We start from the raw sequence: 26,131 nt of genomic DNA, 5'->3' as shown, positions 1-26,131 counted from the left end.
AACCACCAACAAGAATGGAGAAACTACTTACCTGATAATTTCATTTTCCTTTGTGTAAACAGATGGACTCAGGACCAATGGGTTATGCTCCCCTGCCAGCAGAGGGAGACTGAGTCAGGTTTCAAAGCTGACGTCACCCTAGATACCCCCTGCAGTGACCTCAGCCCTCCAGTATTCTCTTCAAAAGCCACTGTGGACATATTGTTGAGGAGTAGCCTAGTGGTTAGAGCAGGGGGCTACAAACCAAGAGACCAGGGTTTGAGTCCTGCTGTCACCCCTTGTGACACTGGGCAAGTCACTTTACCCTCCATTGCCTCAGGTACAAAACTTAGATTGTGAGCCCTCTGGGGATAGGGAAATGCCTACAGTACCTGAATGTAAACCGATGTGATATCTCAGATCGAATGTCTGTATATAAAAAAATAATAAAAATGGATAACCATATCTGTACTCAAACAAACACTGAATCCCAGTAAGATTATAGATTCCCTGATCTAGGGACTGGATGACGGATTGGAATTGATACCCACTCCACGGGTGAATCCTTGCCATCATTCTTGGGCAGCTGTGGGTGGGATGCTGAGTCCATCTGTCTCCACTAAGTAATTTCTCCATTTTCTAGCATGTAGCCAGATGGACTCAGGACCAATGGGATGTACAAAAGCTACCCCCAGTCGGGGTGGGAGGCTCCCCGTGGTCCGGTTAACACTGCCCTTGTAAAGGCTGTGTCTTCTCCGGCCTGTATGTCCAGGCGATAGAACCTGGAGGTGGTGTGCAAGGAAGACACGTCGCCACTCAGCAGATATCGACGAGAGACAGCAGTCTCTCTTCCGCCCATGAGACTGCCCGAGTCCTAGTGGAATGAGCTTTAACCTGAGAAGGTAACGGCTTTCCTGCCTCCACATAGGCTCCCGTGACCACCTCCTTAAGCCAGCGATCTATGGTAGCCCACGAAGCTGGTTCGCCCCACTTCCTTCCACCGTGAAGGCCACGGTCCCGAAACTTCCAGATACCTCACCAAAAGTCTAACTACTTTCAAATGATGGAGGAGGTGGTATCCTCCATGTCCCTGTGCTTATCTAGGGATGGCAACGAAAAGGATAGATTCAAATGAAACTCAGAGACTACCTTGGGCAAGAAGGATGGAAGGGTACGAAGCTGTAACACTCCTGGAGTCATCCGGAGGAACGGTTCCCGACACAATGCCTGCAGTTCAGAGATGAGACGTGCCGAGCATATAGCCACCAGGAACACCATTTTCAAGGTTAATAAATGCAAGGAGAGGCCATTCAGTGGCCAAAAGGAGAGCCCTGCCAAAAATTCAAATACTAGATTAAGATTCTACAAGGGTGTTTCACCCCTTTCAGAAAGTGGGCCATGTCTGGATGACTCTACAGGGAGGTTCTGTTCACCTCGCCCCTAAACAGGAGAGCGCCGCTATCTGCACCTTCAAGGAGTTAAGGGCCAAACCTTTATTCAAGCCGTCCTGCAAAAATTCCAGAGTAAATGGGATTTTGACTTTCAGAGGGGGGATACAACGTTCCTCACACCAGGTCTGCACATATGCTAGGGTCATAGAGAACTTCAGAGCACGGAGTAAGGTGGCAATTACTGCCACAGAATATCCTCGCCTCATCAGGCAAGCCTTCCAGGACCAGAGCATAAGACAGAATCGAGTCGGATCCTTGTGGAGAACCAATTCCTGCTGTAGCAAGTCCCTGTGTGGTGGGAGGGGCCTCCACATAAATAAATAAATAAATACCATGGATGTCTGGGTCAATCTGGAGCTAGTAATAAGACTAATCCCCTGTGGTGCTCAATTCTGCAAATGATCTTGCCCAGCAGGGGCCACAGAGGGAAGGCATATAGCAATTCTTCTTCCGGCCAGGTCTGAACGAGAGCATCGATCCCCAGGGACCATGGATCTGATGATTGATGTAGAATACCGTCTTTGCATTGTCTGACATTATGGGTACCGCTTGACCCTGTCTTTAGCTGAATTGCAAGCACGCCAGCCTTACTGCCTGGGCTTCCAGGTGATTGATGTTCTAGAGGCCCTCTTCCTCCATCCAATGTCCCTGAGCTCCTGCCAGTGAGCTCCCTAGCCCCGGAGACTCGCATCCATTGTAAGAACCAGCCAGTTCGGGGAGGACAGGGACACTCCCTGCTCAGATGAGCCTCCTGCAGCTACCACTTGAGGTGAGAGCAGACTCCCATCAGTAAGTGGAGCCGAATCAAATAGTCTTGAGACTGCGGGTTCCAATGTGACAGCAGCGAGTGTTGAAGTGGGTGTATGTGTGCTCTCACCCACGGCACTATTTCCAAGGTTGATGCCATCAAACCGAGAACTTGGAGAAAGTTCCACATCGTCGGGTGTATTGTGTTCATCAACCGATGCATCTGAGACATCAACTTCCGTATCCGTGTGGTCGGCAGGAAGACTTTGCCTTGCCGGGTGTCGAACCAGACTCCCAGATACTCCATCGACAGGGAAGGCTTGAGACTGCTTTTACTACCCAACCGAGTTCCTGAAGCAAGGAGGTCACCCTGTTGGTCACCCGGAGACTTTCTTCCATGGATATGGTCCAGATCATCCATTCGTCCAAGTATGGGTGTACCAGGATTCCTTCTCTTCTCAATGCTGCCGCCACAACCACCATAATTTTGGAAAATGTTCTTGGGGTGGTGGCTAGGCCAAAGGGCAGAACCCAGAACTGATAATGGCAACCTAGTATGGCAAAGCGTAGGAAGTGTTGGTGTTATTGGTGGATTGGAATATGTAGGTAGGCCTCGGACATGTCCAGGGAGGTCAGGAACTCTACCGGTTGTACGCCATTATCACAGTGTAAAATTTCCATGCTGAAATGACTCACTCGTAGGTGACTGTTGACACTTGAGGTCCAGGATGGGGGCGAAAGGAACCTTCCTTCTTGGGTACGATGAAACAGATGGAATAATGACCTGTATTTTCCGGGGGTGTAGGTACTGGGATTACAGCCCTCATCCTGAGGAGCCTTAAAAGCGTAATCTCCACTGCTTGCTTTTTGTGCTGGGAGTGGCAAGGAGACATCATGAATACGTCCCGAGGAGTGCTGTGAAATTCCAGTGCATATCCTTCTCGTATGATTTCCAGTACCCACTTGTCCAAAGTGATTTCGATCCACCTTTGGTAAAAGAGAGACAGTTGACCCCCTATCTCCTCGTTCCGAAGATGGGTCGGTAAAATCTCATTGGGAGGTTTGGGATGATCCTGAACCCGAACCTGTCCCTCTCTTGAGCTGTCGACTATGAAAAGACTGAGAGTTCTTCCAAAGTGCCAACACCTCTGAAATGTCGAGAGCCCCTGGACCAGCCCCTCATAGGCGAGGGACACTGCAACTGCTTTCTCTTATCTGCCGGTAGATGGGGGACTGAAGATTCACCCCATTTACTGGCCAGTTTTTCCAATTCGTTTCCGAATAGGAATGATCCTTTAAAGCAGCGGTTCTCAACCTATGGGTCGCGACCCCGGCGGGGGTCGAACGCCCAAAACGCAGGGGTCGCGCGCTCCCGGTCTCTCCCGCTGCCGCCGGGCTGTCAGCACGTTCAAGCCCAGCGGGAACGGCAGCGGCGCTAGAAGAAGCTCTGCACCCGCGGCTGGGCCTTTTCTTCTTCCTGCGCCTGCCCCCCCCCCCCTCCCGTGACCCGGAACAGGAAGTGAATCGTGGTGCGCGGGAAGGAGAGAGAGCCGCGCCGCGCGAAAAAGTAGCAGCGGCGGCTGCAGCATCGGCCCCCGAGCAGTTGAAGCAGCCGGTAATGGAGAAAGGAGAGAGCAGCACGAGCCTCCCGCGGCCGATGGGATTCTTCTTTCTTGGCCAGCGAGGCTGCTGCAGCTCCCATTTGTGCTCGGGGGAGAAGAGGAAGTGAGTGAGAGAAAGAGAGAGAAGCAGCCAGCCAGCCTGTGTGTGATTGACTGGTCAGAGAGCTGATGTGTGTGTGTGTATGTGAGAGTGTGAGACAGTCAGGGAGGTGACTGATGTGTGTGTGAGACATTAGTCAGGGAGGTGACTGATGTGTGTGTGTGAGAGAGAGAAAAAGCATGGAAGGGAGAAGTCTGGGTATGTGAGAAAGCATGGGCGTAAGAAGCCTGGTGTTGTGGGGGTGAAAGAAAGCATGGGAGTGAGAAACGAGGGTGAGTGTGCATGCATGAGAGAGAGAGACTGCTTGGTAAGGTGATGGTGTGTGTGAGAGAAAAAGACTGGTATGTGTGTGTGAATGTGAGAGAATGTGATTCAGGGAATGAGAAGCCTGTGCACGTGGAGAGTGAGCATGGAAATGAGAGAGACTGGTGTGTGTGTGTGTAACAGAGAGAAAGTGATTATGGGAATGAGAAGCCTGTGCATGTGGAGAGAACAAGCATGGGAGTGAGAGACTGGTGAGTGAGTGAGTGTGTGTGTGTGAGAGAGAGAGAGAGACAGAGAAAGTGATTATGAGAGTGAGAAGCCCATATATGTAAGTAGAACACGGGAGTGGGAAGCCTGTGTGTGTGTGTGTGTATGGCATGAGAGAAACTGTTCAGGAAGGTGACTGTGTGTGTGTGTGTGAGAAAGTGATTATGAGAGTGAGAAGCCCGTATATGTAAGTAGAACACGGGAGTGGGAAGCCTGTGTGTGTGTGTGTGTATGGCATGAGAGAAACTGTTCAGGAAGGTGACTGGTGTGTGTGTGTGTGAGAAAGTGATTATGAGAGTGAGAAGCCCGTATATGTAAGTAGAACACGGGAGTGGGAAGCCTGTGTGTGTGTGTGTATGGCATGAGAGAAACTGTTCAGGAAGGTGACTGGTGTGTGTGTGCCAAAGACTGTTTGGGAGATGATTGGTGTGTGAGAGACAGAAACTGGTCATGGGGGCATGACTGGTATGGTGTGTGTGTGTGAGAGACATGGGCACTAAGGAAGAGGACCATAAGTATAGAGCTTAGCTTCTACTGCTGCTTCTGGTGAGTGCCACGGCCTGCAGGGAAGGGGAGTAGGAGAGCTGCTGGAGGGGGTAAGTAAAGGTGGCTTTTTAAGTTTATTTTTCTTGACTGCCATTTTAATTGTGTGATGTCTGCTTTTTTGAAATATTTTATTGGTGTTTGGAGAATGTTTAATAGTTTTTATGCGTTTTTAATTGTTGGATGTTCATAGCTGTTTTGAAACATTTATTCTGCTTATTAGTATAGTATAGTTTTACAATTATTTCTGTGTGGGGATCTATAGCTGCTTGCTAGTTCTGTTTTCCTAATAGGAGGTGTATTGGTGTTTAGGGCCTGATTTAATATTTGTAGTGTTGCCTTTTCATAGATAGGGTTGCTCCTGTTTGAGTGTATTCCATAATACAGGTGTAACTGTGTGCGGATTAGTTTATGTGCATTACTACAGATCCTGGGAGTATGTTAGGTCGGTTCTGTGTCTGTTACCGAGATGAGATATTTTGCTAGCATGTAAGCGTTTGTATCGGTCTTATTTGTTGTGTTTTCTCAGAGGACATGCATTGGTGGTGAACTGCTGTCTTTTCATAAGTAGGGCTATTGAGCCTGGAAATAGAAGGAGTTTGAGTTGCTGTTACTGAGATGTCACTAGAACCAGAATATCTTTTTTGTAGGGTGAGTTGTATGGGGAATGTCATAATTCTGCTTTACATCCATTATTGTGGGTCAGGGGGGTTCCTGTGGATACAAACTGTACTTTTACATCTAGCCCCGTGACGATCATGGGTCAGTGTGCCATGCATGTGAGAACCTATGGTGAGTTGAGTTACATTCACATTATAAATGTCATAATTAAATGATAAGTGTGCACTAAAATCCAACCCCATCCATAACCCCGCCCCCATATGACCAAAGCCCCGCCCTCACCCCACCCTCACGGGGCGAGGGCGGGGCGAGGGGTCACCGCAACATGAGGAACTGTATTGCGGGGTCACGGCATTAGAAAGGTTGAGAACCACTGCTTTAAAGGGCATCTTTGTAAGGTTGCATCGCCTGACCAATTCTGCAGCCATAACTGTCTTCTGGCTGCTACCACAGAGGCCAGTCCTCTGCCTGAAGTACAGACTAAATACAAGCCAGTGTTTGCTAAAAAGGCGGCGGCCTGTTTCATAGCCGTTCTGGGGTTCACTCCCGAGCCATCCACCTCCTGAGAGAGAAGTAGGCATGAACGCGCTACTAGGGCACAAGAAGAAGCAATCGGTAAGCTCATTGCTATTGCGTCGATGGCTTGTTTAAGGATGGACTCCAACCGTCTATTATGCACATCTTTTAAGTCCACTCCTCCCTCCTCTAGGATAGTTGTTCGCTTAAAGACAGCACAGACCAGGGCATCCGCTTTAGGGAAACGCAAATGTTCTCACACTGCTGGATCCAGCGAGTATAAAGCTTCTAACTCTCGTCCAACTTTAAAACTTGCTTCTGGGGCATCCCACTCCAGGTCAATCAACTCCTGGATGGCTTCCAGTACTGGAAATTAGCAAGAGGCTTTCCCTAGGGAAATCAGAATGGGATTCTTCTTTGCTTCCATCAGATTCCTCTCCAGGAACTCCCAGCAATTTTAGGGTCTGGGAAACCAGGGCCGGCAATTGATCTCTATGAAAAAACCGTAACATGGTTCAATACGGTTCTAATCCCAGGGGAATATCCCCTTCTTCCAAGGGATCTTGCTCTTCGTCTGTGCCATCAAGGTCCCCACTAGGGATACCCTTGGACAGGCAGGGCATGCCTTGAGGTCTGCAGACAGGAATGGGGGAAGGAGAGGGGGCCAGCTGGGGTTCCGTCCGGACAGGAGCAAGTGAGGAAGTAGACTGCGCCTGCACAAAGGCCTATAGTCCCTGGAAAGGTTTTACCCAAGAAAAAGGCCGCTGGGTCCATGCCTAGCCCAGGGGGGATTGGGGTGGACACAATTGGGTTTCCCTCTCCCATGGAAGACCCAGCCAAGGGGTTACTCAGCTCTGGAGTATTTCCAGTTAAGGCTGCCAATCCCTCACCTGAACGGGAGGAGCCGGGCTCAGTAAATTCCAGGGAGGCCAAATCCCCTTGGGCTTCCTGACAAGCAGCGCAGAGAGCAAGGCGCTTATGTTTCTTGGCTGCCGGCGCCATGGGCGGCAGTAACTGCGTTCGATCGGCTTGCACTTAAAAATGTACGTGCAGAGATTCTGAGCGCCTAGGCGGGTGCATGCGCAGCCTGTGCGCCTGGCTTTTCCTGTATCTTGCACTCATTGTGCGCGCAAGTATGTACACGGCGCATGCGCAGAGCCAACGCACTGCGCGTACCGACGGCCTATGGCAGGCAATACGAGATGCACAGAGACGCGCGCAAGATGGCGCCGCTGTAGCCTACCACGCGGTGTGCCGACCAAGCTTAAAGCGGGGCCTAGCCCACTGGGGGTCCTTTCAACTCGCTCGTAAGCCCACTTCCCTATGCCCCAACGGGATCGGAAACGACGTCTGTACGGCGTACCAAGCAAGGAGACCAGAGGAAGTCTTACCAAAACCCCTCTTCTCGGAAGGTACTTTTTTTTTTTTTTTTTCATACCTGGGTTCAGCGCTTACTGGCTGAGTACAGAGACGGTCTCAGACTGCAGGGGGAGAGGGCTTGGGCCATCACCACCACGCACAGCTTCCTGCACCCGCTGCCTTTCAGCTGCTTCAGCAGCAAAGTCCACGCCAGGAACCGGCTACCGGACCAAGGCTCACTGCTGAGGGATCTCGGAAATCACCTCAGGAATTCTCAGCTGGGGGAGGGACCTTTAGGCATCACCGCAGGAGAGCGGGGCTCAATCCTTTCTCCAATATAAAAGTAGAATTTCTTCTTCCAAAAGGTACAGCGATCCCCATAGGGAAAGCATGTCTACATCTGCTGGAGACGGAGAGAAACTGAAGGGCTGAGGTCATTGCAGGGGGGTATCTAGGGTGACATCAGCTTTGAAACCTGACTCCGTCTCCATCTGCTGGCAGGGGAACATAACCCATTGGTCCTAAGTCCATCTGGCTTTAGGCTAGGAAACGAGAATTATATTTATACAAACAATAATTTTCAAAACAGAGTGCGCCGACTGGATCCCCAGCTTAGTAAATTTGTGGGCATTCCTGGGGTTGGCGGAGGAATCTAGCCAGCTAGTGCTGATGTTCACCCTTTCCTCACCAACTGCTCAGCTCTACAATCCCTGCCACTCCTTCAGGGGTCCCCTGGGCTTGTGCCATGCTTTCTGGAATTCAGATACTATCCTCGTCTCCATGCACCCAGCACCACTTCTATCCCTAATGTCTTTCATGCACACAGAATCATGCTGGAGGGTCGACACAAACTTCTCCCACCTCGTAATTCAAAGCCTTAAACAACCCAACTACATCTTGACCCACTGTCCTCCTCACAACTACGTTTCAGTTTATCGTAAGTTAGCAAATGTGTGTTTTGATTTTTTTTTCTTCTAGTCTGGTTGCAATATTCTTACATCGTGCTACACGTCTGCACCACTGTCTGCCCAAATGCAGACATTTCATGCTGAAAGAGGCTAAGTCGGGAATGGTAGTAAGAGGCTGACGTGTATGCTTGGTTTCCCTTGTGAAGGTTTCCTCTCCTTCGTAATCGTGGCTTGTATCGGCAATAGCAAATGCGAGTTTGTTTGCCCTACAAGTCCATATTTGGGGATTCAATCCAGAGTGTCAGGAAGTGCCCTGATGTCATTCAGTTAACCAAGCCATCAACAGAAGGGTTAGGCAGGGAGTTGGAAGCAGAATGAGGCCGGCTGGGCCAACTTTGGGACATTTCGCTTCCAAGTGACAGATCTGCGCCTGATGTTTGACAAACGGCCAAATCACATTTTATTACGTTACTGGTGACGCAGTTCCTGCCCTGGTCTTACTGAAGTCCACACGGGGACGTGTGTGCTCCCGCGACACGGGCAACCTACCGTCCTCCAGAAGAAGGGCATCAGAGAGGGAGCCGTCTTCACTTGTGAGGTTTCCTTCTGATAAGAAAAAGAAAAAATTATTCTCCTGCAATGCTTCTCCTGCTCCGTCCCTGAACAAAAAACAAAACTTCTCGGGCATTAGTTTACTGCTGCGCAAAGCTAGAGATGAATGCGGTGGCGGGGCTGGTCGCAGCGCCCAGGAAAGTTAAAAGGAACTTTAGGACTTTCAGAAATGTTTGAGCAGTCATAAAATTAATCTTGGAAGAAGGTAGAAACCACCAGCAGCCACACTGGAAGCTGGAGGAAGTGATTTCGGTTGAGCTTCAGGTCAGAAGAAACCGCTCTCGTCTAAAGTCTGGCATCCGTGCCTCTCAGCTAACCCAGACTCCTCGTGGACACGAGCCGGCCCTGCTTTTCAACTCTCGCCCTCCAGCTGCCTCAGATATCTTCATCCCACAGAAGTGGGGAGAACGCGGACCGGAGCTGGGAGTTGAAAAGGCTAGGACTAAAGGGCTGAGTTAACAGGTAAGTCAGTGGCTTCTGAGACGCTAGCGCATATTTTACAGAAGATGGTTTCAAGTCTTCTGGGCACAAAGCCCTTGCTGCTCTCAAAGTAATATAATGGAAATTTAATGGAAAGTAAAAATTGGTTTTTTTGTTTAAGTACTTACTAAGGTTAATCTAGTCAATGATCATTAGGGAGTAAGGAACCCCCTTGTTCTCAATTTTAGAAAGGATCAGGACCGCAGGGAATGTCTTCCTTCACCTGGAGTCAGAGAAATACTGAGGGATCGCAGGCTGCACTCTGGGTTATCAGAGGGTGCCTTCAACTTTTCTCTCTGACTCCACCTGCTGGAAGGGAGACACAACCCAGCAGTCTGGACTGATCCTGGTACGTACAGGGAACAGGTAAGTCAGTGGCTTCTGAGACGCTAGCGCATATTTTACAGAAGATGCGAGCGAGCGATGTGCTGGAGGGGGCTCTCAGAGGCCGTCTGGTAAGTTACGAGTGGAGTGGAGCTGGTGAGAGCCCCCTTCAGAAGAAGCTGTATGGGACTGTGAGGTGGCTTCCTGGTGCCTAGGCCTGCGCGGGGGCTGCGCTCGTTTGATTCTTAGCAGCAGGGGCGCGGATCTCTCAAATGGGATATTTCTAAAAGAGCCGTAACCTCTTAAGAGACCCACGGGACTGAGCTAAGCTTCTGGGACAAATGGTTGCGCTAGCTGCAAGCTCTGTCTGGGCCTTCTGCACTGTGCTGGCAGTTACGAGTAAGGAACCGAAAGGCCCCAGCTCGTCTGGCGGTGTTGCTTTCTAACCCCTTCCCTAGGCATCCGTGCAAGGTCTCGGATGCAGCACCCACCGTCGATGATCAGGGAGGCTCGCTGAGTTGGCTTCTTCCCGGATCTGATGCGGTACTCATTGATTGAATTTTCGATCTCCTGCAGTTTCCTCAGTGCATTCAGGTACGAGGTTTTCCTCTGCTTTTTCAGCTTTTTGCTGACGTTGGGGTCACTGGCCAGGCGCCTGGCGGCCTCCGTGATCTGAGACTGAATGGCGAACTCTCTCTCCAGACGGCCCAGCTCCACCTCCTGTCAGAAGGGACAAATATTCTTTTATCTCAGGGCGGCATTTCAGCGAGAGTAAAGCGCGGCGGACGGGGAAGGTCTCACACATGCTCTGCTTCCGTCTGCCAAGTGCTCAGGATCAGATCTTGAGCGCCGGGCCCTGCTAACAGGCAGAGTCTGCACTGGTGCGCAGGAGCAAACGTCGGGGGCAGCGAGACGCGTTTGCCCTATCAGGGCCCTGTAATCATGGGGCCCCGGAAAAAAAAAAAAGGCTCTTATCAGAATTAAACGCAAGTTGTGCAGGCTATGAAGTTATTTAAGATCTGAGAGAAGTACACTCAGGGGTCATTAATTTACATAGCGGTCGGAAGGGGAACCTCACAAAATATTTTGCATCCAGGCCCCCCTTTCAGTACAATTAACCTCCCCCACCCCGGGATGTGTGTTCCACAAAGAACGAGAAAGACAGGAAAAAAAAAGAGGAGAAAAAGAGAGGTAAGGAAGGGGGAAAAGTTTGAAATGGAGAAAGAAATAATAGAAAAAGGCTACAGGAAAGCAGAAGAAAGAAAGAAAAAAGCCGAGTCAGGCAGACGCACACAAGAGAGGAGGCACGAAGCGAAGGGTTAAAAACGCCGCCGTGCGAGGTCGTTACGTAAAATCACTTCTCCAGAACGTGCAGGGCCTGTCGAGGAGGAGAGCCAAGGTGCGGGGGGCCCCCCCCCCCGTGTTAATTATCCCACCACTGACACCACGGGGGCTGCAAATCCGTCTCAGACAGAATCTGAGCTCCGATTTCCTACAGAGAAATCCCCTGCAAGGTCATCCAACGAGTTGAGAGGGAAGCTGGGGGCTTAGTGAAGGGAATATGGGGTCACAGCTTTCTGCTCGGGTCTCGACTATCCAGTGAGCTTTAAAACGGTTCTAGAGAGAGGAAAACCTCCGCTCCTCCTCGTCCCTGGGACCAGTGAGCAGCCTCTGCCACACCAGCCCGCGGCCGTAACTCTCCCAAGAGAAAGCTGCACAAAAGCAAAAAAGTTATTTTTGTAAAGCAGAGCCGCAGAGTAAAAAAAAAAACAAACAAAAAACACGCTTTAGGAACACAGTTAGAAGCGCGTCCCCCATCTCTCGAGACAAATCAATCAGCAGGCACCATGCGCTTCCTGTGGTTTCCGGCCGCACCTGCACAGCTGGACCGAAGCTGCTTTTCCAGCCACAGTCCAGGGGCTGAGCTGCGCGCGCTCCCTCGCCCAAACACATGGCGCACGCCTGCTCTCCTCTTTCTCCTAAAATAAACCTCTGGTCTGTCTTTGCTTTCCCCCAGTCTGTGGCATCGGCTTGGTCATTGCTATTTCGGCAGCCCTGGGAGGATCTCCCAGATCATTTATTGTAATTAGGCTGCAGGAGTGCAATTTTGGTTTGCAGATTCTGTCTGTCTGTCTGTCATGCCGTGCTGAAATGTCAGGGCCCTCCGAGAGTGTCCCGAGCTGCTCCCCGTTACGGCTGTGGTTCTATAATTGCTATGGGGCGGCAGCTTGATCTATCCTTACCTCAGTCAGGAGACAGACAGACAGACTGCCAAGCAAACAAAGGCCTGGGATGAAAGGTCCTTAGAGAAAGTAGTCTCAGAAAGTAGGTTTGGCACGATGAGAGATCCAAAAATATTAAGAATGGATCCGCCTTGCAACTGCTGTGCGCCAGATGCCAATTCTGCAAACCTTCCCTGACCCCAAATCTGTGCCTCTCTCTAGTGCAAGGCTCTCCCCCATCGCCCCCAGAAAGGAGGTCTGGGAATATCAGCGTCGGCAGGAGCTCAGCAGACTTTGGCACAAATCTCTCTCAGTGCAGCTTAGCCTCGCCCCTGGGTTATTCTTGGGCTTCACTTAGGTCACGAGCCAGAGGCAGAACTCGGATAACAATTTTTAAAAAATTCATAAGCACAACCACCAAAGACTGTTTTTATAAGTTTTTATAAGTTACAAGTCTTAAAAAAATTGAAGCCTCTTCTTTATTTCAACGATTTTCGGATGGTCCTACAAGCCATTATTCTATCAAAAGTCGACTATTGCAATTCGCTTCTCTTTGGCCTTCCATATTCATCCATCAAACCCCTCCAAATGCTACAGAACTCTGCAGCCAGAATCCTTACCAATACGAATAAAAGAGATCACATCACCCCCATTCTCAAGCTCCTCCACTGGCTGCCTATAAAGCAAAGGATCCTATATAAAGTACTCACCGTAATTCATAAATCCATTCACAATATCTCTCCTCTTCAATTATGTAACCAACTACGCCCTCACTCCTCCTCTAGACCCATCAGAGGAGCATATAAAGGCACACTCTATGTACCTTCAACAAAATCCTCGCATCATAAACGTGCCATATCTACAGCAGGCCCCATTCAATGGAATGCGCTCCCACCAGACATTCGGCTTGAGCTCTGCCACTCATTCAAAAAAAAAACTTAAAACCTGGCTCTTTAGCCAAGCTTTTCCAGGACCATGATCATCATTTTTTCCCCTCCAACCAGCAAGAACATATCTTCTTCACAAACCCCCATTTTCCATACCACTACCTACTTCGGTATCTAATCTCTTGCTGCAGGACACTTGAGACGTTCTCACTTATACGTTATAATTTTTATGCTCAATAAGACCTGTCAACTTAATTGTTTAAGTCTTTTTTTTTTTTTCTCCTTTATCTTTTGGTCATCAATGTTACAACGTTATCATTAAATTTTGAACTTATGTACACTGTTCCAAGTTTCATAACCTTGTTCTATGTAATGCCTTTTGGCAATTTTCATGTTCTGTTTCAATGTAAACCGATGTGATCTTTATTTCATATAGGAACACCGGTATATAAAAATCTAAAAAATAAATAAATAAGAGAGCCCGGCTGAGCCGAGTGCCTGGCAGAACAGAGCCGGGGGTTCCCGAGGACGCGAGGGCGAGGCGCTAAGCACGCAGGGCAATGCATAATCTTCCTGCCAACACCAACACTGCCGCTGAAGACAGCTTTTTTTAATTTTGCAAACTGGTTTTAAGCTTGCTCGGTGCAGAAGATTAAACCAGGCCTGCTCAGCGGAAAACAGCAGGCATTTTGGAAGGGATTCAATTCACAAAGCAACCCTTGATGCTGTTCTCACCTCTCCCTTTGGCAGGATTTTCTGTTCATCCAGTTTAAAGCTGGTTCCTATTCTCCTCCTGACGGTGGGTGGCTCTTCGCCCGGGTCCAGTGGATACTCCCTGGGCAGTTTGCCCGTAAGCTCCTAAAAGTGCATAAAAAAAAAACCAAACTATCAGCAGAAAAAAAACAAGTCGACCATGCAGCTGCTTCTTATAACCACAGTGAGTAAATATTTGTTTGCAGCTCACAATGAAGATGCTTAACTTGGGCAGAGAGAAGATCCGAGTGCAAATTTCAAGTCCTGCCTCGTTCTTCATGCACCTGGTGATCCAGGTGCATTTTTTTTTTTGTCTACTTTTTCAGCAAGTTAATGTTTTGTAGATAAAACCTACACATCAGGCTTGTTCCTGGGACTTGATGGCAGTAAATATTTAGGGGTTATGAAAAGGCTCGGGGGTAACCTGCACGGAGCGGCAGTCACTACCATAAGAAGCTTGCTGGGCAGACTGGATGGACCATCTGGTCCTTTTCTGCCGTCATTACTGTGTTACTGTGCAATCCACAAAAAAGTCTCAGCAGGTCACCTTCTTAGCTCTACTGCATCCTCTTTTGCTCTTATTCCTAAGTCTCCTCTCTCTTATAGCCTAATTTGGGGTATTCCTTGTATTTTGAATCTATGGCTTGCGCCTTTTAGTTACTGACACGGTCTCCTGTTCTGAAATATTTTCTTCTCCTCCGCCTCCATGTCGGCTGTCCGTGCTGTATTCATGCTGCCCAGGCATCCCGGGGACAATCGGCAGAGGAACACACCCAATTTACCTAAGATTCGTAACGGAGGGAGTGAGAAGGAACGAAACTCAAATCAAGCCAAGTTTCTCTTTGGTTTTCCGAGTTATCTAAGTGTTTTTAAGTTTCGCAGCCTTGCAGCTCTCTCCCCACATCGCTGTGCTGTCTGGGTATTAACACATCAAGCACAGTGTTAAGCGCGAGCACTGTACAAATATTAATTATTAACCTTAATGAGGATCATCCTGGACTTACTGAAAGGGAACACTCTGCCTTCTGCCTGCAGACTGTAGTCACAAGATGATACCTAATACTCAAGGGGTTTGCCGGAGGACATGCGAAGGATACTGAACGCTTAACCCCCCAGAAATTCACCACTTTCCGTGGCTTCGATGTCGTTCATGCGTAGTCCTGACTGCATCCTGCATGCACGGACGGCGGCTGCACTGAGCTACCTCTCCAGGGCCAGACCTCCGGGGCGGGGGGGGGGGGGGGTGCAGCCTATCCCCGGACCCTCCTGCTCTCTCTTAAGATGCGCGACCACATTAACGGGTAACAAGCAGGGGCCGCCACAGGAGGCTGAAGCAATCACTGTCCTGCGACCCGACTCTCCTCAGACGCCTTCCTGCGTCCAGCTTCACCTCCCCTCAACCGAAAAGTGACGGCCCCCCCGCCACCGAAGGCTGGCTGAGCTGACCTCACAGCCTGGCCCGTCTGCGCGCGGTGCCGGCATTTCCGGGTCATTAGCTGGCCCACCATTCTCACTGGTTCAGCAAGTGGCCTAACCCCGCTGCTAAGAGCGAGGTCCAACTCCTGAACTGGGGTAAGTTTGCAGACTGTCAGACGTACCCGCGGCGTTAATCACAGATACTTGGCTTGATTACCACAGAATTAAAGGTCAGACACAAACCTGGGTATTGTCTCAAGTAATCCTTTTAACATAGGACAAACCAAAATATTAAAAAAGGTCAACCAAACGAGCTGTAGCATCAAAATCATAAACAGGTCTCTCTGACAACTTCTTTCTTGCCTTCTTTTCTCCATATTTAAGGAGAAGACACAGCAGCCAGAGGACTCTGGTAGTGAACTCCCACGAGTAGGCGGCCGGGTCCGTGCCTCGCCCAGGAGGTACTGGGTCAGGTGCCGCTGAATTTCCCTCTCCCAGGGATGACCCAGCCCTGGGGTTACTCAGATCTGTGGTACTTCCAGTTGAGGCTGAGGCTGACCCATCCTCTGAATGGGAGGAGCCGGCTCTCCCTGGGCTTCCTCACAGTAAGGACAGAAGCAAGAATCCAGGTCAGGCTGTGCAGCCCTAAATGCGAGAAGCAGCGCAGACAGAAAGGGGCTTAGGTTTCTTGGCTGCCAGCACCTGTGCACTCTGTCGGCTCGCGCTTAAAATTTTATGCGCACAGATTTCGGGCGCCTAGGCAGTATGTGGCGAGGCGCACACACAGTCCGTGCGCCCGGCTTTACCTGTATTCTGCACTTGGTAGGTTGCGTGTGTTTACGTACACACAGCGCGTAAATGTACACACAACGCGCGTGCAGAGCCGACACTGCGCGCACCGACGTTCTACGGAGGGCAATACAGCACGCATAGAGACGCACACCAAGATGGCAGCGCTGCCGCGGCCTACCACACAGTGTGCCAACCAAGCCTAAAGCCAGGGCCTAACCCACTGGGGGCCGCTCAACATGCTCAGAAGCCACTTCCCCTTACCCCAATGGGATCGGGAACGACGTCGGTACAGCTCGCCCAGCTAGGAGACTGGAGGACGTCTTACCGAAAACCCATCCAAATGTCTCTAATCGGGAGGTAAATCTTTTTTTTCTTACCTGGGCTCATCGCTTACCGGCTGAGTACAGAGATGGTCTCCGGCTGCGGGGGGGGAGGGCTTTGGCTGTCACCACCACGCTCGGCTTCCTGCACCCACTGCCTTTCAGCTGCTTAAGCAGCAAAGTCCACGCTGGGAACCAGCTACCGGCCCAAGGCTCCCCTCTGAGGGATCTCGGAAATCACCTCAGGAATTCTCAGCTGGGGGAGGGACCCTTAGGTATCACCTCAGGAGAGCGGGGCTCAATCTTTTCTCCAATTTAAATGTAGAATTTCTCCTTCCAAAAAGTACAGCAATCCCCATAGGGAAAGCACATCCATCATCTGCTGGAGACGGAGAAAAACAGAAGAGCTGAGGTCACTGCAGGGATGTATGTAGGGTGATGTCAGCTTTGAAACCTGACTCCGTCTCCATCTGCTGGCAGGGGAGCATAACCTATTGGTCCTGAGTACATCTGGCTAAAACACTAGGAAATTTCAGGATGTAGAAGACATGTCCCAAAAACATGCTGGATTCTTTGTAACGCTCCCAGAAAGCTAACAGAATCTTTGTAGTGTGCAATACCTACATAAGAAATTGCCATACTGGGTCAGACCAAGGGTCCACCAAGACCAACATCCTGTTTCCAACAGAGGCCAAAACCAGGCCACAAGAACCTGGCAATTACCCAAACACTAAGAAGATCCCATGCTACTGATGCAATTAATAGCAGTGGCTATTCCCTAAGTAAACTTGATTAATAGCAGTTAATGGACTTCTCCTCCAAGAACTTATCCAAACCTTTTTTGAACCCAGCTACACTAACTGCACTAACCACATCCTCTGGCAACAAATTCCAGAGCTTTATTGCGCGTTGAGTGAAAAAGAATTTTCTCCGATTAGTCTTAAATGTGCTACTTGCTAACTTCATGGAGTGCCCCCTAGTCCTTCTATTATTCGAAAGTGAAAATAACCGAGTCACATCTACTCGTTCAAGACCTCTCATGATTTTAAACACCTCTATCATATTCCCCCTCAGCCATCTCTTCTCCAAGCTGAACAGCCCTAACCTCTTCAGCCTTTCCTCATAGGGGAGCTGTTCCATCCCCTTTATCATTTTGGTTGCCCTTCTCTGTACCTTCTCCGTCGCAACCATATCTTTTTTGAGATGTGGCAACCAGTGATAGCATTACACCTGTAGGAGTAATTAGTGCCTGGAGCGGGAGGGTGATACTAATTACTCTTACAGGCGTAATACTAATAGACAGCCTGCACACAAGGAGCATGAGGTTCCTGGAGAATAAGGGCAGAGCCGAAGGAAACTTTTACTCTTTAATCCAGATCAACTCACCGCTCTGGTTAGTGCATGGCTAAGGGCTTTGCACGCGTGAGATGCCAGGGAGAGAGAAAGAGTCACCCTGAATTCCTCGTGTTTTTATTCTTTCACTAAAACGATTTCAGAGGCTAAAGGATTGGAGAAAATACAGTATATATATCACAATAATACTGCGTCTTATGCACCTCTGGGCTATGGGATCAGTATGGTTTGCCTGTTTGGCAATGGATATAAAATATGTCTTCATGTGTAGACCCTGGCGTTGCCCCTTCCTAGGAATCTGACAGCACAAAGGACAATCAAAGTCTTGCCTTGCACTCAGGCTCCACCTTCTTATCTAAATCGGGATGCTGACCTGTAAATAAGGTCACGGACTGAGGGACATTTTTCTTGCACAAACAAATCATTGTGAACATTTCTGCCATGGAAAAAAATTAAGAATCAGAGGAGAGGAGAGAGCATGGAGGGGGTCGCGGTGTCAGCGGCAGCAGCACGAGGAGCCGCGTGTCCTCACCACAGACCCAGGCCAGCAGTGCCGCCGCAGCACCCGAAGCCGGGTTTGTGATGAGCAGTCAGACAGAGGATGGGTGCTGACATTGTCTTTAAGACCGTGCTAAGGGTTACGTTTGGTTTTTTTTATAACTGGTATCTGCTTTGAGGTTTTGGCAATTAAAAGTGGGCAATCAAATGTAATTCAAATAAGATCAATAGGGAGAGAGCTGGTGCCTCTGGACCCCAAAATCACTGGATTCCAGTCCTGGCTGAGACGTTTCCCATTCTGTTACTGGTTTACCCTCCCCCGCCTCAAATGGATTAATCAAGATAAAAAGCAGAAGCCTCCAGGGTGCGCAATTTCCCCTAAAGATCCTTTGGGGGTCAGAGAAATTGGGGGTGGGGGGTGGGGGATGGGACCCCCCCCCCGGGACGTATCGCCAGCTGCACATGCCGAGCCTCCTTACCGCTTCCCGCAGGCACAGCCTCTTCAGCTCCTCCAGCCGCTGCTGCAGCGTCTCCTCCAGCGCTTCCTGCCTGCTCCTCAGTGCGGCCAGCAGGTCCTTCTTGGCAGACTGGGAGCTGTCCGACTCCTGGGAACCTGACAACAAAACAGAGAAGTCACGGGGACGGCCGAGAGCAGAGTCCACAGCTGGAGCAGGCGCGGATTCCCTTGCAAGCCTGCGCCCACCCCCTGGGAGGTGGGAATCTGGCACCGCTCCAGCTTCCAGCTGCGCTCGCTGCATGCACAGCACAGATTTCTTGTTTTCTAAACGCTTCACACAAGTCCTCTTCTTACTGCAAGCAGTTCAAGTGCAGCCTCCCCACAAAAACATTATTAATCTATTAACAAGCATAAGGGGAAAAAAGCTCAGTAGTAAGTGGCGAGAGATTTCTTACACGAGCGCTCTCGTCTGCTAACTGCACAGTACTGGGGACCCGGGGTGCTCGGGGACCGACCTTCCCTACAGACGGGCCCACAGGAGCATCTGTGACCGCTGCTTTCAGATTATTTCCCCAAGGTTTCATCCTGGCTTTCCCGCTCAGCTTTAACAGGTTTCAAGGAAACGTTTACTGTTAAAAGTCCTTTCACGAACAGGCGGAAAGTATCAAACCCTCCCCTGTGAAAGGAGGAATCTGCTTTGCACACATTGATCCCTGTGCTGAACGTCTGCACCGAACCGATGCTACCAAAAGATAGCGCTTTAAACCACAAACTAAGGTTGAATTAAAAAAGGAGCACAAACATCGTATGTGGCAAACCCCAAATCATCTCTTGAAAGAGAGCGTGTGCGTTCCTGATCTGATCTGCCTCTCCTGGACCCTGCGGACGGACCACAGAGGGTTTTAATGTTTAAAAGAAAACCCCTAACGGGACCGAACGTGGCACGCAGGCGCCGCTGGGAGCAGGTGCATCTCTCAGGCCACGTACGGCGCGGACACGAATTCCTTTTAATCTACGGGAAGCAGCGTGAGTGGAGCCGACCAGCAGCGCCCTGGGTTCACGGGGGGGGGGGGCTGGCACGTGAACACAGCAGTGCGCAGTGCTTAGCAGGAAGGGAAGACGGCCTGCCCAACACGCCTCCATCTCTGGCCAGGGACCACGCGTGCTTGGAAAACAAGGGGGCGGTTTTCATCCCTACGACGGGTAGAAAAGGCCCTGCTTGTTAGCTCTATATTCAAGTGTCACGTCTACCAGTGTCTTTTAGCTATTTTGATCCCTACATAGTATCCTGACGTGAGGCAAGTCTGTATCGTGCACAGCCTGCCGCCCCCTGCGATTTCAGGGTTACAGGGAGTTCCAGAAGAGTCTCGGGCAGAGCTCAGGATCTGCTTTAACCCCAAGACAGCTCCTCCGCGCCCCTGCAAGCCCTGCCTGCCATGGAAGGCTTTTCCACCCCAAACTTTATTGAATCTCGCAGGCTTATTAAAGAAAAAAAAAAAAAAAAGCAAGATTTCACAATTCAGAAATAGGACAAAATCCCGTGCTAGGGGTTTAGGAAGGAGGAAAAAGATGTAAGAGGGAGAATGCACCGCCCTGGAAGTTTGTGGAAGGACGAGGAAGCAGTCGCCAGCACAAACAGAGAAACTTAGCAGAAAATCTCTCAGTCCCTAGTGAGGAAGTACAGCCGGGGACTGCAGTCTAACAGGGAGGGCTATGGCGCACGTCAAGCAGCGAACGTCACGCTGATATTCCACTGCATCTTGCAAATTATCCCCTAGATTCCCACCCTTATTACAATCACCTGCTTTGCATGCATGAATTTTGCAAATCCATGTAAAGCAGCTCATGCACAGCTAATCCCATGTAAATGCATTAACATGGCCGCCACGTTAATTTAGCTACAGCTCCTGGGTAAACTTTAACCCAACGTGGGAGCCTCAGGACCCTAACGGTGGTCCTGATGCTCCTGAGTTAGATTTAAAGGGCTAAAAAAGGGAGCCTAACATTAATGCAGGGGTCAAACCCGATCCCCTTCCTCAGCCCAGGGCCACCACAGCCAAGTTTAAAACGCTGCTTGGCTGACTGCACAATGCCAGCCTCCCAGACCTGCGTACAAGGGCCCCTCCCATGGAAGAACCTGCTGGCTTAGTGCATCCAGGGCTAAGTGTGCACCCGAGACCATGCCTCCAGTGCTGCAGTAAAGTAATAAACGCCGCCTCTTACTGGATGACCTTTTCCTGGCATCTGGCTAAGAGGGCCGATTGATTTGGGTCACAATGAAAAGCTGTTGGATTGCAAAAGTCTATTCCCCAGAGTGCTTTCTGGAGTGGAAGCTTAATCTGACAGGGACTCCTTGTATCATGGACAGCGTCCTCTTCCCGTCCCTTTAAGAGCTGCAGAATAACTTAAGATGTGGAGTTTAAGAGGGACGCATCGCTTGACGAGAGCGCGTGGCGTAATATTACCGCTGCCCCTGAAGGAAGAAGCACCCAAGATCCGCGGTCAGCTGGGCGAGAGCTCTGCAACGCCCCTGGGGGTGCCCGTAGCTCTCCACACCTGCCACCAACAGTACAAGCCTGGAAAGTCCGCGGCTTTGAAGATCTGCAATTGCTGTGGCCTCCAGCCAGCGCCAGGTGCATTAACCTACATACGATGAAAAGCACGGGCTGGAGCCCTTCCAACACTGCTATGCGCACTCAAAGGCTCCAGATAGTTAAGCCCCCAACCACAAAGCTCTGCAGCCTCAAACAGATTTATGAGCTCCAACCAGCAGGCCAAGCCATAAACTAGATCCGTACACCAAAAGCAGCCCCCTCCCCTTAAAAAAAATAACTACAGCAAGCAATAAGACAGAATCTTTACTCAACGTCAACTGCAAGGGATAGATCCCATCCAAAGAAGCCGTAACAGCCACAACTAAAAAGGATTAGCAGGGACGTGCAATGAGAACAGACGTTCTTCTAACGACCACCCAAATGCCCATGACCTGCACAACACTGAGGATTAACATCACTGGAGTTCCCGGTTCTATGCATCACATGTGCCGGCAGGAAGGAGCCCCCACCTACCGTCCCACCCTTAGAGGGACAGGCACAGGCGTTCCTTACACTTAGCAGAGAACAGGTTTATTGTTTCATCAAAAACTCCTGCGGAAATAAGAAAGCTCATGCAGAGAACAAACTAAGACAACCCAAAGGCCCAGGGATCTGTTCTGGGACTGATGCTTTTTAATAAATAATCTGGAATGATCTGGAAATGATCTGGAAATAGGAACAACAAGTGAGGTGATCAAATTTGCCAATGACACAGTTATTTAAAGTTATCAAATCACAAGAGAATTGTGAGAAATTGCAAGAGGACCTTGCAAAACTAAGAGACTGGGCCTGCAAATGGCAAATGAAATTTAATGTGGACAAGTGTAAAGTGATGCACTTAGGGAAGAGAAACCCAAATTATAGCTACAAAATGCAAGGTTCCACATTAGGAGTCACTCCTCAGGAAAAGGATCCAGGAGTCATCGCTGATAATATGTTGAAATCCTCTGCTCGGTGTGCAGCAGCAGCAGCCAAGAAAGCAAATAGGATGCTCAGGATTATTAGGAAAGGAATGGAGAATAAAACAGAGAATATCATAATGCCTCTGTATCACTCCATGGTGCATCCTCATCTTGTGTTCATATATCATACACAAACAGAATGCTGGGGATTATTAGGAAAGGAATGGAGAATAAAACAGAGAATATCATAATGCCTCTGTATCACTCCATGGTGCATCCTCATCTTGTGTTCATATATCATACACAAACAGAATGCTGGGGATTATTAGGAAAGGACTGGAGAATAAAACAGAGAATATCATAATGCCTCTGTATCACTCCATGGTGCATCCTCATCTTGTGTTCATATATCATACACAAACAGAATGCTGGGGATTATTAGGAAAGGAATGGAGAATAAAACAGAGAATATCATAATGCCTCTGTATCACTCCATGGTGCATCCTCATCTTGTGTTCATATATCCTACACAAACAGAATGCTGGGGATTATAAGGAAAGGAATGGAGAATAAAACAGAGAATATCATAATGCCTCTGTATCACTCCATGGTGCATCCTCATCTTGTGTTCATATATCATACACAAACAGAATGCTGGGGATTATTAGGAAAGGAATGGAGAATAAAACAGAGAATATCATAATGTCTCTGTATCACTCCATGGTGCATCCTCATCTTGTGTTCATATATCATACACACACAGAATGCTGGGGATTATTAGGAAAGGAATGGAGAATAAACAGAGAATATCCTAATGCCTCTGTATCACTCCATGGTGTGACCTCATCTTGTGTTCATATATCATACACAAACAGAATGCTGGGGATTATTAGGAAAGGAATGGAGAATAAAACAGAGAATATCATAATGCCTCTGTATCACTCCATGGTGCATCCTCATCTTGTGTTCATATATCATACACAAACAGAATGCTGGGGATTATTAGGAAAGGAATGGATAATAAAACAGAAAATATCATAATGCCTCTGTATCACTCCATGGTGCGACCTCATCTTGTGTTCATATATCATACACAAACAGAATGCTGGGGATTATTAGGAAAGGACTGGAGAATAAAACAGAGAATATCATAATGCCTCTGTATCACTCCATGGTGCATCCTCATCTTGTGTTCATATATCATACACAAACAGAATGCTGGGGATTATTAGGAAAGGAATGGAGAATAAAGCAGAGAATATCATAATGCCTCTGTATCACTCCATGGTGCATCCTCATCTTGTGTTCATATATCATACACAAACAGAATGCTGGGGATTATTAGGAAAGGAATGGAGAATAAAACAGAGAATATCATAATGTCTCTGTATCACTCCATGGTGCATTCTCATCTTGTGTTCATATATCATACACAAACAGAATGCTGGGGATTATTAGGAAAGGAATGGAGAATAAAACAGAGAATATCATAATGCCTCTGTATCACTCCATGGTGCATCCTCATCTTGTGTTCATATATCCTACACAAACAGAATGCTGGGGATTATAAGGAAAGGAATGGAGAATAAAACAGAGAATATCATAATGCCTCTGTATCACTCCATGGTGCATCCTCATCTTGTGTTCATATATCATACACAAACAGAATGCTGGGGATTATTAGGAAAGGAATGGAGAATAAAACAGAGAATATCATAATGTCTCTGTATCACTCCATGGTGCATCCTCATCTTGTGTTCATATATCATACACACACAGAATGCTGGGGATTATTAGGAAAGGAATGGAGAATAAAACAGAGAATATCCTAATGCCTCTGTATCACTCCATGGTGTGACCTCATCTTGTGTTCATATATCATACACAAACAGAATGCTGGGGATTATTAGGAAAGGAATGGAGAATAAAACAGAGAATATCATAATGCCTCTGTATCACTCCATGGTGTGACCTCATCTTGTGTTCATATATCATACACAAACAGAATGCTGGGGATTATTAGGAAAGGAATGGAGAATAAAACAGAAAATATCATAATGTCTCTGTATCACTCCATGGTGCGACCTCATCTTGTGTTCATATATCATACACAAACAGAATGCTGGGGATTATTAGGAAAGGACTGGAGAATAAAACAGAGAATATCATAATGCCTCTGTATCACTCCATGGTGCATCCTCATCTTGTGTTCATATATCATACACAAACAGAATGCTAGGGATTATTAGGAAAGGAAGGAGAATAAAACAGAGAATATCATAATGCCTCTGTATCACTCCATGGTGCATCCTCATCTTGTGTTCATATATCATACACAAACAGAATGCTGGGGATCATTAGGAAAGGAATGGAGAATAAAACAGAATATCATAATGCCTCTGTATCACTCCATGGTGCATCCTCATCTTGTGTTCATATATCATACACAAACAGAATGCTGGGGATTATTAGGAAAGGAATGGAGAATAAAACAGAATATCATAATGCCTCTGTATCACTCCATGGTGCATCCTCATCTTGTGTTCATATATCATACACAAACAGAATGCTGGGGATTATTAGGAAAGGAATGGAGAATAAAACAGAGAATATCATAATGTCTCTGTATCACTCCATGGTGCATCCTCATCTTGTGTTCATATATCATACACAAACAGAATGCTGGGGATTATTAGGAAAGGACTGGAGAATAAAACAGAGAATATCATAATGCCTCTGTATCACTCCATGGTGCATCCTCATCTTGTGTTCATATATCATACACAAACAGAATGCTGGGGATTATTAGGAAAGGAATGGAGAATAAAACAGAGAATATCATAATGCCTCTGTATCACTCCATGGTGCGACCTCATCTTGAGTATTGTGTGCAGTTCTGGTCACCACATCTCAAAAAAAGATAAAGCAGAATTAGAAAAGGTACAGAGAAGGGCGACCAAGATGATAAATAATATTTAGAATGTTAAATGATTTTACTTTTTAATTAATCTATGTGTTTAAGCTTTATTGTCAGAAATATTGTGAAGATGTTATTGTAAACACCTTTTATTTTTTTGTAAACCGATGTGATATTATATTTTGCATGTCGGTATATAAAAATTAAAAAGGAAAAAGAAAGAGGATGCAACGTTTCCCCTATGAGGAAAGGTTAAAGAGGTTAGGACTCTTCAGGTTGGAGATGAGACGGCTGAGGGGAGTTAGGATAAAATACCAGGTATTGCATTTACAACTAATAAGAGAAAATATTTTTGAGCTTTGGTTTTCCTTCCATTCATGAACTTGGTGGGAACCTCCATATAATTGTAAACATGTGTGTACACATACATAAACATACAGACAAACACACTAACACCCACCCACCCGCACATGAAGGGCATTCATACTGTCAGCGAATGGCTGAAAGCCCCGGTTTTCTCTCTTCAAGTTACTGAAAGGAGAAGGAGAGACAGAGAGACAGACAGACAGAGAGAGAGACAGACAGAATATACAGAAACAGACCCCACACACACAGATCAAAGCTCGTCAGATAGAGACATACACTCCTCACCACTCCCAGGGAGAGAGAGACATAAGAACATAAGAACCTGCCATGCTGGGTCAGACCAAGGGTCCATCAAGCCCAGCATCCTGTTTCCAACAGAGGCCAATCCAGGCCATAAGAACCTGGCAATTACCCAAACACTAAGAAGATCCCATGCTACATACACACATCATATACAGAAACAGACCCCACACACAGACCAAAGCTAGTCAGAGACACACACATTCCACACCATCTCCAGGGAGAGAGACATACACACATCATATACAGAAAGAGACCCCACACACAGACACACACTCCTCACGAGAGAGAGAAGGAGAGAGAGAGAGAGAGAGAGTGCGCGAGTCATAGGCACATCATATACAGAAAAAGAGACCCCACACACAGACCAAAGCTCAGTCAGAGACGCTCATTATAATATAGAATTGACGGCAGAAAAGGCCCAAATGACCCACCCAGTCTGCCCAGTAGGCTTTTGCCAGTATCTGCTGCACTGGGCAGGTTACCCTCGTGCTTATCAATTTCCCAGACTGTAAAACGTCGGGGCCCTCAGATGCTGTTTGAATCCAATTTCCCTTAACC

General features: G+C 48.2%; 1 protein-coding gene across 8 annotated transcripts in view; it reads right to left on the bottom strand.

Moving 5' to 3' along the window:
- Positions 1-26,131, bottom strand: part of FRMD4A (FERM domain containing 4A) — a 461,080-nt gene that overhangs the window by 22,829 nt on the left and 412,120 nt on the right. For all 8 annotated transcript variants that reach the window (XM_029617199.1, XM_029617198.1, XM_029617203.1 and 5 more), the window contains 4 exons: positions 18,514-18,647; positions 13,638-13,760; positions 10,285-10,513; positions 8,927-8,983 (listed from right to left, as the gene is read on the bottom strand). In XM_029617199.1, coding sequence (XP_029473059.1) covers positions 8,927-8,983; positions 10,285-10,513; positions 13,638-13,760; positions 18,514-18,647 — 543 coding nt within the window. The remainder of the gene's footprint in view (positions 1-8,926; positions 8,984-10,284; positions 10,514-13,637; positions 13,761-18,513; positions 18,648-26,131) is intronic.

Source organism: Rhinatrema bivittatum, chromosome 9 (genome assembly GCF_901001135.1).
Source record: "Rhinatrema bivittatum chromosome 9, aRhiBiv1.1, whole genome shotgun sequence".
NCBI classification, from domain to species: domain Eukaryota; kingdom Metazoa; phylum Chordata; class Amphibia; order Gymnophiona; family Rhinatrematidae; genus Rhinatrema; species Rhinatrema bivittatum.
This window is presented reverse-complemented; position numbering and strand designations above follow the sequence as displayed.